Source organism: Myodes glareolus, chromosome 8 (genome assembly GCF_982192425.1).
Source record: "Myodes glareolus chromosome 8, mMyoGla1.1, whole genome shotgun sequence".
Classification (NCBI taxonomy): Eukaryota; Metazoa; Chordata; class Mammalia; order Rodentia; family Cricetidae; genus Myodes; species Myodes glareolus.
Genome location: NC_142033.1, coordinates 19,803,516 through 19,816,341, shown reverse-complemented (window position 1 = coordinate 19,816,341; position 12,826 = coordinate 19,803,516). Strand labels below are relative to the sequence as shown.

The 12,826-nt window shown below is 34.2% G+C and overlaps 1 protein-coding gene across 1 annotated transcript; it reads right to left on the bottom strand.

Annotated features, from left to right (window-relative positions):
- Nucleotides 1-1,469: 1,469 nt before the first annotated feature.
- Nucleotides 1,470-12,553, bottom strand: LOC125402937 (UDP-glucuronosyltransferase 2B15-like). The gene is made up of 6 exons (XM_087908900.1): nucleotides 11,796-12,553; nucleotides 10,400-10,548; nucleotides 7,889-8,020; nucleotides 7,115-7,202; nucleotides 6,132-6,351; nucleotides 1,470-3,839 (listed from the first exon to the last, which is right to left on the bottom strand). Exons 1-6 carry the CDS (start codon nucleotides 12,517-12,519, stop codon nucleotides 3,563-3,565), a joined length of 1,590 nt encoding a protein of 529 aa, XP_087765026.1. The 5' UTR covers nucleotides 12,520-12,553; the 3' UTR covers nucleotides 1,470-3,562.
- Between the last annotated feature and the right edge of the window lie 273 nt (nucleotides 12,554-12,826).

The window sequence follows — 12,826 nt, the reverse complement described above, 5'->3', positions numbered from 1 at the left end:
TGAACTCCTCCTTGCCGGGCTTCTACCACGGTCCAGGAGCAAACTCATCCCTCCAATGTATGTGCGCCAAAGGCACAGTGCCCCTTACTGGCCAGGAATGTCGCTGATCTGACACTGAAGCTATAAATTTTCAAAACATTTTAAGAGGTTTCATCTAGAGAAAGTTTTTTTTTTAATTAAAATGCCAACTCGTCATTATTTTGACCAAGTCCTTCACCAAAACCAATGTTTGGAATTATGGATATATTTTGTACCATGATTTGAAGCAGTAGTATTCATCACTGTAAGCAAGGTCTATAGGAGTTTTTGTGAAGATAACATGTGGCAGGGATATCCTTAAATCATGGAGAACTGATAAGTTAATCCTTTCTGGAAATTTCCTTACAGATATACCCCAATATTTCTTTCACTATAGTAAAGCTTTTACCAGTCAACTTAGCAGTGAGAAAACCATCAACTCACAAAAATGAACAATAAAGTTTCCACACGACCCTCCTCTCTCCCCAAGTTCTCCCTTTTGTCTGCGGGGTCCTTGGACCTCCAACGAGTCCCTGTCCCTGTGCTGAGGACAACCATCCAGACCCGTGAATGGGTGTCATCCCACAGCAGGGCAGAATGTCAGGGAAAGGAGCACAGGGCCCCTTCAGTTCCTGGCCCAGGGCTTTTTTTCGTAGGGAAGTTTTTGATGACAGCTTCTATTTCCTCCCTACCAAAAAAAAAGCCCTAGACCAGATGGTTTCAATGCAGAATTCTACCAGAACTTCCAAGAAGAGCTAATACCTATACTCCTTAATGTGTTTCACGATATAGAAACAGAAAAGTCATTGCCAAACTCCTTTTATGAAGCTACACTTACCCTGATACCAAAACAACCACAATGATTTCCAAAGTGGTTGCACAAGATTGTTTTCCCACCAACAATGCAATGAATGGGTGGACATAGAGACAGAGACCCACATTGGATCAAAGAACTGAGCTCCCAAGGTCCAAATGAAGAGCAGAAAGAGGGAGAACACGAGCAAGGAAGTCAGGACCGACCACAAGGTGTGCGTCCACCCACTGAGACGTTGTGACTGATCTAAGGGGAGCTCACCAAGGCTGACAGGACTGGGTCTGAACGAGCATGTCATTAAATCGGACTCTCTGAATGTGGCTGACAATGAGGGTGGACTGGGAAGCCAAAGATAATGACACTGGATTTTGATTCTACTGCATGTACTGGCTTTTTGGGAGCCTAGTCTGTTTGAATGCACACCTTCCTAGACGTGGATGGAGGTGGGGTCTTGGACTTCCTACAGCCAGGGTACCCTGACTTCTCTTAGGACTGGAGAGTGAGGAGGAGGGGGAGTGGAAGGAGTGGGATGGAAATGGGAGGATGGGAGGAGGTGAACATTTTTAATAAATAAATAAATTTCAAAAAATAAACAATTAAAGAGAAGAAAGGAACAAATAGATTAACGACCATGAAATAAATTAATTAAATGGCATTAGAATTTATTAAATTATAAATAACAATCTAGGATGTTAACATGTCAAATTCTTTAATTAAAATATATGCTCCTTCTAATCAAACAAACATCTACACACGAGACTCTATGTATAAAAAAATTACTTCGTAGGTAATAAACACTTGCACTGAGAATTGGAAAAATCAATACAAAAGAACAAATTACATGTAGTAGATCCACTTATAACTGTCAAAACTAATTAAGTTATAGAGTATGAAATATGAGTTCTAAGGTCTCTATATATTTACCAACATATCAGTTTATCAAAATCAATCACTATAATCCACACACATCCAATTATTTTCCACAAACGTTGGATGTGAAAGAGAGAGATAAACACAATAAGACCTGTAGATTTGAACACCTCACTTCAATTGGAAAATCACTTGGGCAAAAATTTAGCACTAGAATTTAGCACAAACTCAGCTGGCTAAACAGAAAATTTCATTCAATGGGTACAGGATATGCAGTTCTCTCACCAGCACATGACACACTGCCCTGCATTCACAATGAATAGAGCCACAGAAACAATTCTCAATAAACTGATACAAATTAAAAGTATAATTTATTATCATAGTATAATAAACCACAATTCAAAATTAGAGACATTGTAAGTTATACAAACACTGAATTTAAAAGTATTATTTTTTTTATAACTAGTAAACCAAGGAAGAAAATAAAAAGGAAATAAAATAGTTTCTTGAAATCAATGAAGTATGGAAGCATAGCCCATAAAATCCTGTGAGGTATGACATCAGCTGAAATGAGGAATATACATGCCTACATAAAACCAGAAAATATTCAGTAAATCTAAATGGTAACACAGACAGACACAGATCAAACATAAAGAAAACGAGCTACAAAGCACAATCCATAGGGAGACATATGGAAAATTAAAATTTGGGCTCATTCTTCTAAACTACTATTAAAAGAAGTCTCTCTATTTAATGAGATATTTACACAGGTATTATCTATGGTATTAGACTTTTAACATTTAGGATGCTAGCAAATACAGTTTTAAATAATATTAATGCCTTACAAATTTCTATTTTCTTTCAGTTGCAAAATTTTGTTTCGCTAAATATTGGAAAGCTATAAGTGCTTCCATTTTCTCAGTTGAGTTAACACTAATCTTCATCAACAGAGAGCACTGGAATACACACTTTAAAATAGTAAATATTTTATATGACAAATACTTACTATTAGTATTTCTGAATTATTTTAAGTCATCTTTATTGATGGCCAGACCAAGACCAAAATTTAATCTCCAAAAGGTATCTTCAATCCCAACTTCAGAAAAATAGTTTTGAGGCAAAACCAACAAAGATACATCAATATTAGAAGAGGGTCAGAATAACCTTGAAATGTGTTTCCTGGAAGAACATGGTAGTTATATTAGAGATAATTTTTCAGTTGTTTTAGTGAATATATTCCAGATGATGGTAAAGGCCATGGAAATCACAAATGTGTTATGCAGGCTGCCCTGACTGTTGGGAGAGGAAAACATAGGACTGAGAACTGTCTAACCACACACAAAATGGAGCCAGAACTGCTCTCTTTTTCTGGTAGAGTTGGGTTCAGTGTCTCCTCAGTCCTCTTCCCTCTACTTTGTTACTTTAAAGAAAATCTGACTTGTCACTTTTTAAACAGATCATTTTCTTGTTTATTCTTCTTCTTCTTCTTTTTGACTGTAACTCAATGTCCATTTCCTTCAGCTTTACTTTAAAAAGCGATATATCTGAAAATTTATAATAAATAGTAAGACCTATTTTCATTTGGTAAAAAGGTTGATATTTCGGTGGTTATCATTGTTCTGAATTTTAGTACATTGATAAATTACTATGAAATATAATTATGTGGGAAAGTAAAGATTCAGAATTGTTAACCTTTAACTTTTTAACCTTTAGCTGTTAGTTTACGTAGATAAACTAAGTAGCCTAATATCTTCAAAGACAAGATGGATACTCTTGCTGCACTGGATACACACTGTTAGAATTTGATTGAATAGTCCTGCCCATCATGGCCAGAGGTCACATCCAATATTTTTAAGAACCCTATTCTCTTTTGTTCTTTTCTGAGTTTGCAAAGAATCGGTAAACAGTCAAGCAGCATTTTATAGCAAGGAAAGCCGTGGTTGCCACACAGGCCAGCAGGAATGCAATCACATCCAGAGAGTGGTACTGGTACCAGGTGAGGTTGTGTGCAAGTGGCCTCAGGTGCTTGGCCCCTTTGTGGCGCATGACAAACTCAATCCAGAAGATGGCTCTGTCCAGGGGTTTCATGGGCTGGTCATGGTGAATAGTTGACAACCTCATTGCATTCTCTTTATAACTAAAAGAAATGTGATGGAAATTAACTTAGAGAACAAATTAAAAACACACATGTATGTTTTCCCTCAGGTAGTAAAGATGATTACACTAAATGTAGAAGGAAAATAAACTATTTTTGTTATCACTCATCATTAAAGAGGTCTTAGTATTCAGGCCAAAGCCTGTGCACAAAACGATGAATGCAGATGAAAAAGATAGAAAAGCCCCAGTATTTGTAAGCAACAGACTTGACCACTAAAGCCCTAAATATAATTAAAAATTAAGTAGAATAGGCCTATCATTTGGGTGTTAAACTAGAGTTAGCTGGTAAGCAATCATTAGTTTGCCAGGTGTATAAAGTTCATGTTAGTGTCAGAGATTAGAGACAGGAAGTAAATCTCTGTTTACTTAAAAAGTGGTACCTGGGTGGGGAAAGCTGTGGGGATTGGGACTGTTTTGGACTTTGTATTGACCATTTATCAGCAATTGATTATCACTATCTTTGTGGGCAGCTTGTTTTACTTAATTACTCTGATAGGTTTTTTTCCTGTCCTTTATACACCTCTTTGATAATTTGATTCCACTGGTAAATTATTATTATCTTGGAGAAAATCTTTTTGCTTTTGCAGCCGAGGATGTGGCTAATCCAGCCTGAATAATGTGTGCTATAGCATTACATGGCGGAATGGCAACAGAGGTAACATCCTTCCCTGATTTTATAAACATCATAGTGAGAGGATTTTTTTTTCATGTGAGAGTGGTAATCTTAATGAGTTTTATAACATAATGCTTAATTTTTTCAAATCAAAGAAAACAAAGTGTATTTCAGGAAGTCATGGTTTAAATAACCAATATCTCCTAAAATCTTGAAATTATTGTTTATAAATGTGTGTGTTTTATCACCTCTGTACAAAGTGTTTTATTTTTATTTAATTTCAGAAAAGAAGAGGAAAAATATAAAAATATTTCTGATGAGAAGATAGATGACATAATACAATTAATATTAATATATGTTCTGAAGATTTAAAAGGTGAGCTTTCCTACTTTGGATAGCTTATGTTTTAAATAGGTGTTTTCCAAGTTATAATTTTGAGGAGAATATTTTATCATTATTATCCAAATAATGCAAACAATCCCTGAAACCTAAAAATATGCTCACATTGAAAAGTAGCATCATCTCTCTCCCACTGATGTTAAAGGGGTTAAATCTAAAACCCTAGTTGTTTGTCATTTATCAGTAACAGAATCAAAATATTTCCCCAAAATACCTTGGGAGTATTAATTACTATTAAAATGAGAGTTTGATTGTGTCTGGTTCATTAAAAACATAATTATAGGAGAATTTTTAAAAAGTGAAGAATTATATGCAAAATCAAGTTTTGTTAGCATTTGTTTCACTAAAATAAGGTTTTAAAAATATACAATTATTCTAAAGAAAAGGTTATGCACTTTAAGTATTCACAATTCTCTTATCTATTTTTAAGATTTATTTTATTTTATGATTCTGAATATTCTGTATACATTAATGTTTTGCTCATTATGTAGTGCCTGTTATGCATGGAGACAAGAAGAGGATATGTAATATTCTGTAAACAGGACTATATAAGGCTTTGAGGACCCATGTGGGTCCTGGAGACTGCGACCAGGTCCTCTGGAAGAAAAGGAATTTTCATATCAACCAAGACGTATCTCAAATTTTGAGTTATTACATGATTTTCTCTACTGATGTCTAAGGCTAAAAACCATAGTTGTGATAAAATGATTCAGATTTACATTTTATATTAATGTCTCTCATTATCAGTGTCTTCCTGCTTCTTCTTGTAATATACCCCTACTCAATTTTCATGATTATTTGCATTGTACTTATGAATTATCAAAATTTTGTAATGTACTTCAAATTCTGGCATTTTTGTCCACTCAAAAACAAACTAAGAGGAGAATTGTTCAAGGGTGGTAGTACACATTTATAATCTTAGCCCTCTGAAAGACGAAACAAGAAAATTGAAATTTTAAAAAAAAAATCTCATCTCTATACATAGTCAGACCTAGGCAAAAGCCCAGCAGACAACAAAAGTAATGTCCACTGTGACAATATACTGATTTACCTTTGCCACTATTTTTGTCTTTAACTACCCTTTTTCATTCAACAAGTAGGTAAGAAATAATGAATGTATAAATGAATAGCTAACTAAATAAAATGAGATAAAGACAGAGATCACTGGTAAAGCACATGCCTATCATGCAATCTCACATTCAAAGTTAGGACAAATAAGTCAGTAAATATGTAAGTAAATATGGAAAATGGTATACTCACAAAGGGTTGTTAATTACTGCCTTCAGTGCATTGCACAAATCTGAGCTGGACATAGTAGTGAATTCCAACCCAACAGCAGCACCTTTGGCTCTCATGTGAGCAATGTTATCACGTTGTTCCCCAAATAAAGGAATGCCAACCATGGGGATCCCATGATGAATTGCCTCATAGACGCCATTGGCTCCACCATGAGTTACAAAAGCTTTTGTTTTAGGATGACCTAGCATCAGATGAAAGACAGTCAATACCATTAGAAAGCGTAGGAAGGAAGCACAGAAAGTGGAAGGACTTTCTGTAAATATTATGTCTTGCTTCTGTATTTAAATTGCTTTTGTAGCACCTAAGTTCACATACAAGACAATGAAGAGTAGCAGCTATTGCAGGTGGCCAATGACTTGAAAAACGAAAACCTGCATGTCAATTGAACACTCAGAAACCATTTAGCAGATAGAAGAAAAATACTGTGATAAAAGTCCAAAGTACATGTCAGAACACAGAACACGTGCTTTTAAAGATACAGTGGATCCACTCTGTCTGGTATGGCAGTGTTTAAGGGAATAAGGGGCACATATGAGTCACAGGAAGTATGCAATCACTTCATGATAAAGACTGTCAATTTTTAACCACTTATAAAAGAGTAATATTAAGACGGAATGAAGAATACTTCTTAATGGTATTTGGGAAACCTTTACTTCATTCAGAAAAGAAAGTGTGATATGATAACTGAACTAAAGAAAAAGAGTTAAACACTGGTAATTATAGAAAATTCTCTTGGAGTATTAGATACAATTAAAGTATGTACTTTAATTATGGTCAGGAATATTACTATAAAAGTAAGAAATGTATACTCTATTCACATTAAAACAAAAAATTTACATATTGGTTTTCCTTTGAATTTTCTATGACAAAACTCAGTAGCTTCCTGATGTGCTGTCTATCTATGAGGTTGTCATTCACTCATCATTCCAGTGTTCCGATCTTACCAAGAAGGTCATTCTGGGGGATCCACTCATACACACGAGTATTGGGTCCTAAATTTTTGGGTTTCTTGCCTTCAAATCTCCATAGAACCTGTAAGACAATGCTGTATTACAGGAAGCAAAGTTTTAAAATGTAGTTTTTAAATTTAGAGACTAAATAACTGAATGCCTTCGATAGGACTGAGGAGAATACCAAAGAAGAGAAACTGAGTAGTGAGAATTATAAAAAGACTGTCACAAACAGTATATTTCCTATGCCTGTTTTCATATTCATTCAAGTTTAATGTAATCATAATTCCACAAACATAAGTTAGACAAATGAAATACTTAATGTTTGTGGTTATATTTAAGATATTGTTCTGTCACAAAAATTCTCTTGTAACGAAGAGTAACACATCACCAGTGATTCATAGTTTGCATATATTTATTACATTAGTTAAGATGAAGAATCTAGATTTACAAGAGATGTCTAAACTTAATGTTACATTGAAAACTTTCAAGACACGATAATGCTATTGTATTAGTGCAGTTATTAAGTAGAATTTACCTCTTCCCTGAAATATCTTTAGCATGCACAGAGTCCTCAGACAGTCTTCAAGAAGAAAGAACAAGTGACTTGGAAGAATACTTTTATTCTTTGTACTCCTGCCAGCATTATTTCCAGAACACTGTAGTTTCACACTTCTAAACTAGTTAATGCAATTTAGGGTGTAATAGTACTAAGTTTCTGCAATTAGATCTTCTAAGACTTTATAGGCTCAGTACATTTGACCTCACCTTTTGTGGAATTTGTGCAAGGGCTGATGCAATTGCCATAGCCTTTTCTTCTGTCATGTTGCTGACCATTGACCCCAGAGAAAATACCACAACACCATGTTCTCCAGAACTCTGGACAAAGTCTTCTATTTCCTTTGAAGACAGAATTTGTTTCAGCCTCAAATAACAATGGCAGGGGAAGTACTATGGAGAAAATGCTATGAAACTATTTTGATTAAAAATCAAATATTAATAGAAATTAGTAGAGGTATAATGAAAGGTAAAATACAGATAACACAAAACTTTCCTTCTTACATAGTTCTTAAATCAGTGTTACAAAGGACTGTAGGTAGAACAATTCTAAAGTTACATAAAAATATGTAAGTTATTTAATTTAAACCCTTGCTTAGCATATTTAGTGTTATCAGAGATTCTTAAGATTCTTAAGGTATTATATGCACAGATATAAGTTATATGATAACTTGTAATGTTGTAAATAGTTAGGATATTTGCAGTGTTTACATCACAATAACTGATACACATAGTGACTGTGAATTCTGATTACTTGGTATGGATGTAAGATAACATGCTGTATAAGTATAGAGATGCCTATTGTTATGACTCATCAGTCATCTTCTAAGATTTGAATTTTGCTTGAGGAAAGGAATACATTCACTGAGCATTTGAAAATCTCTGAGTAACAGCTATTTGTGGAGAAGGCAGAAATATTTAACATAGAATTTGACTTCACAATAACTTACAGGGAGCCAAATCTTGATTATGAAATATAGCAGTATTTTATTAATTATTGTCATAGACTGTGATTCATTGCTTTGTCTTCTTTTCCCACTTTTATTCAATGATAATAATACTGTAAGTTTCTCTTTATTGGAACTTCAATACTTCAGGTAACAGAATATTTTCTGCAACAACTAATATAATATTGAATCAATCTATGGACTTTGAAAAGTTATTATGGATAGCCTTATGAATTTAAATTGAAGAGTAGTATTTGGTTTTGTTCAATAAAAGACTATAATTCTATTAGCAGGAAGAATTCTTTTATAAATTAAAATTTATTTTAATTATCATCACTGAAAATATGAAGAATATTATGTTTACGCATGCAGTGCATATTTTCTCTGTGGTTATTTTATTACTTAGCTGTGATATCAAGAAAAACACTACTCAAAAAAAGCTTTAGTGCAGTGGTTCTCAACTTGTGAGTTGTGACTTGTTTGAAGTGGCCTAATACTATCAGAAAACACATGTTTCCAATGGTCTTAGGAACTGAGACACCAATCTTCAATCCAATTCCAGGCAGGTCAACCCACATGCAGATATGCTCACAAATAAGTACTCAGAACTATATTAAAGTGTCTTTCTCAGGAGGGTTGAGAATCACTCTATCCTGAAAGCTTGGCATAGACCTTAAAAATATCCATTAGTAATGTAAATATTCTAATTTATATCCTAAGGAACAAAACTAAGATCTCATTGATGAATTCATTAAATTGCAGAGTGTAAGTAGGAAATACTAGTCTTGCACAAAGTATTACCAAAACCATTTGTAGTATTGTGGAATGTATCTTCATTTGAGCCAAAATACTGGTGAATTACTTTCCATCTCCACCTTACTGTCTAGATGTATACATTTACTTTTAAGCAAATCTGTAAGGTAGTGTTCTATGATTATATTTGAGAATATAACATTAATATTGTGGCATACTTTTTCTATTGAACAAGATACTTAAAGTTTCTTCAAATATATTAGATAATTACTGTAATTAATAAGTATTATAATTTGAAGATAAATTGTTTCCCACAGGATCAGTGCTGAAGGATTTGGTTCTAGATAACTGCAAATTTTTGAAAATTTCTTAGAACCTTAAGAGGAAACCTAAATGGAAGAACTATGTAATGGGAAATATGCATCTCTTGGGTGCTGTATATTGCTCAACCCCAACTTTACTTGCTGTGATCTATAGAATAAGTAGCTTCTGCTATATACTTCAACTGTCATCTAACACAGTCCCATATTCAATAGACTCTGAGATTTTCAGTAATTCCAACTTCTCTTAGCATTGTACTCTTTCCTTTAAAACCAGTTTCCGTAAAGATTTTGTTAAGTGACAAATCTTTTCTTTCCTAAGCAGCTTTATGATGGGGGTGGTTGGCAGAAGTGCCTTGTCTATGCTGTCTTTCCACACTTCAAACCCTTTTATTGGGGTGTCCAAACTACTTTGCAGTTTTTCAGTGATGAGGGCAGCTTTCCAGCATGATGAATTTAACGGATTTAATAACGCTGATTCTTCTGTATATTTCCAAGGTCTCTGTTGTTCCCTAATTGTAGAAATGCAGAAACATGTGACTCTATAACAATTTATCTTTTTCATTGGTAGGGCTCAATACCTCACTTCGTATATCTTTTACACTGAAAGAACTGAAGCAATGAAGTCGAACAATAAAGAAGTCATTGAAAATAAAATAAAATGAAACCAAATAAAAGAAAACAAAAAGGCACTTATTTACCTTGGGCAAGGGTTTGCTTGGTTTGCAGTGATGTCCTCCAATAAAATCAACATTTGGTAAGATTGGGCGAGGAAACTCCAAATCCCAGTAGGACCTAGTAAGCCATATTTCTGCTTTCTTCATCATTTCAGCTAATGTAGTAGGTCTTCCTAAATAGAGAAAATGAGGTGGTCAGGGAAAGGAAGGGAAGAGAGGAAATGATGGCAAGGTTGTCTTCAGAATATACTAAGTTTTTCTGAAAAGTGAAAATAATTTGTGCTCAATTATGTAGAAAATGTGCATTTATAAACAAAATATTTATTCAAGTCAAACATAACTTATTGTGTAATTTTTATGTGACTCATACCATACGTTAATATGTGTTGTAGGCAAACTCAAAAGAAATCTGATGTCTCTAGCTACCTCAGTAAGGAGCCATCATAGACTCATTAAGATAAGTCTCCACAGAATTAAGTCAGCGCTTCCTTCCTTCTTAAAAGATTTGAATGCATTAGGTGAATATATAAACTTATACTCAAGCTCCAGACAAAATAAAACTACCACAGCCATAGACACAACTTGCCCCAGTAATTCTCAACCTATTTCTGAAACATAAGCAGCAGCTCCTTGATTTTCAAAGTGATTTCTGAATTTGATGCCTGTGTGAATTCATGACTCCCAGTTCTACCTGTACTTTATAGTAAGAACTTACTGGTTCTTAATATGCTCCTGCTTTTATGTCAAGAACTTAATAGTATTTACTTATTATAAATAATTAGCCATAATACCTGGAAACTGTACAGAAATTATGAGAATAAAAACTTATATTCACCATTAATAGGGCTTACCTCTTTTAAATAGAAAAACTTGAACTTAAAAAAATAGCAAGCAAATTCATGAACAGCCATACTTTAGAAGATTTGATATATTGAGATAGTTACAAACAAAGGAACTTGGAATACAGAGTCATTAGAAACCTCAATTAAATTTTTTGAGTCTGTGTTTAAACAGACTATCGCAGAGCAAATCCTTCAGGACGTATATGAAATTCTTAAACAAAGAAAATCGTCTACATAAAATCATCATTAGACTAATTTATATCACTCTCTGTTCTACATATGCTAAACATATTTCCTTTATACATGAGAAATATTGAGTAAAATGAGTAAGTAATGGCTTATAGCAACCCTGCAAGTTTCACTTGTTGATCACATGACCTCCTCGGTCATTTGTGTACTAAGTGATTCTTTCTGATCAATGATACCCAACTGCCCACTTTTTGTGGAAACATAGTATTACAAATCATTTATTAAGTGTACCTATAAAAGACAAATGCATCTTATTTTAGAAGCATAAAAGAATAAATAAATGTAATGAAACTTAGCCCCCCCATCCAGAGATATAAACGTTAACTTACCCAAAATTTCAGTGTAAAACAGACCCCATTTCTTCTCAGTAAATGGCTCGAACCAAAAGTCAAAATAAAGCATGCACATCATGTTTTCGACCCTCTCCATGAACGTCATTTGACCACTTAATCCTGACATAATAATAGGTACATAGGAAGGTGGGAAGATAAGACCCCCACTATTCTTTTCTATTGCGTAGCCAGGAAAATAGCGAATACTGTACACAAAGGGTATTTGGAGTATTTCAGCTATCAGCTCACCACATGGACCATGTGGATCTGAAAGAAGCACATCAAATTTTGATTCTTGTAGCTTTGTCATAAGAGGCTTGTTCAAAACAGCTTCTTTACAAAGATTTAGCCAAAGATCAGAATATTGCCTATACACTTCATCAAGTGATGGAAAATATCTCAAGCATGTATCTCGTGGTACTTCATTCATCCAGCCAATGACCCACTGTGTGTAAAAAATTTCCAGATCATCTTTACTGATAGATGTAGGAAATGTTTCAAATTTAAGGTCAGGTGATTTTGGGGGATCAAGAAAGATGGAAGCTGAAGGTCTCAGAACTGTCACTTCATGACCCCTCTGTGCAAGTTCATCCAGTATTATCTTTAGATTCATCCAGTGACTGAATTCCATTGGCCATACCAACACCTTCCCACAATTCCCAGGTATAAAGTAGCTACTCATCTGCAGGAGCAACAGAACAGACATCCACTTCACAAGCATCCTTTGAAACTGCAAGACTCCTGTTAATGTAACCTTCTCCTTCATTATAACCTGTTGATATATATATATCCCTTTGTGTTTAATCTGAGTGAAAATTAAGCTGTAAGTTAAAATATAACTTGGGTTGAGCAATGCTGACATATTAAACTATTAGGCATAGCATATTGACTGCAGTTATACATTAAATTAGTTAATGTATGTTAGTGTGTTTAATGTATATTTTGTGATGAAGTATGTTCACTTAGTGCTGTGCGGGAAACGTCCTTTCTGAGAAGATAGAGCACAGGCAGACACATGTATCTGTTCA

What these genes read in the sequence shown, in the direction of transcription:
- LOC125402937 (XM_087908900.1), bottom strand. Translation starts at nt 12,519, where the DNA reads ATGCTTGTGAAGTGGATGTCTGTTCTGTTGCTCCTGCAGATGAGTAGC. An exon ending in TTGCACAAATTCCACAAAAG is followed by an intron (nt 7,203 to 7,888) that starts GTGAGGTCAAAT and finishes ATTGTCTTACAG; the next exon opens with GTTCTATGGAGATTTGAAGG. An exon ending in CCCCCAGAATGACCTTCTTG is followed by an intron (nt 6,352 to 7,114) that starts GTAAGATCGGAA and finishes ATCTGATGCTAG; the next exon opens with GTCATCCTAAAACAAAAGCT.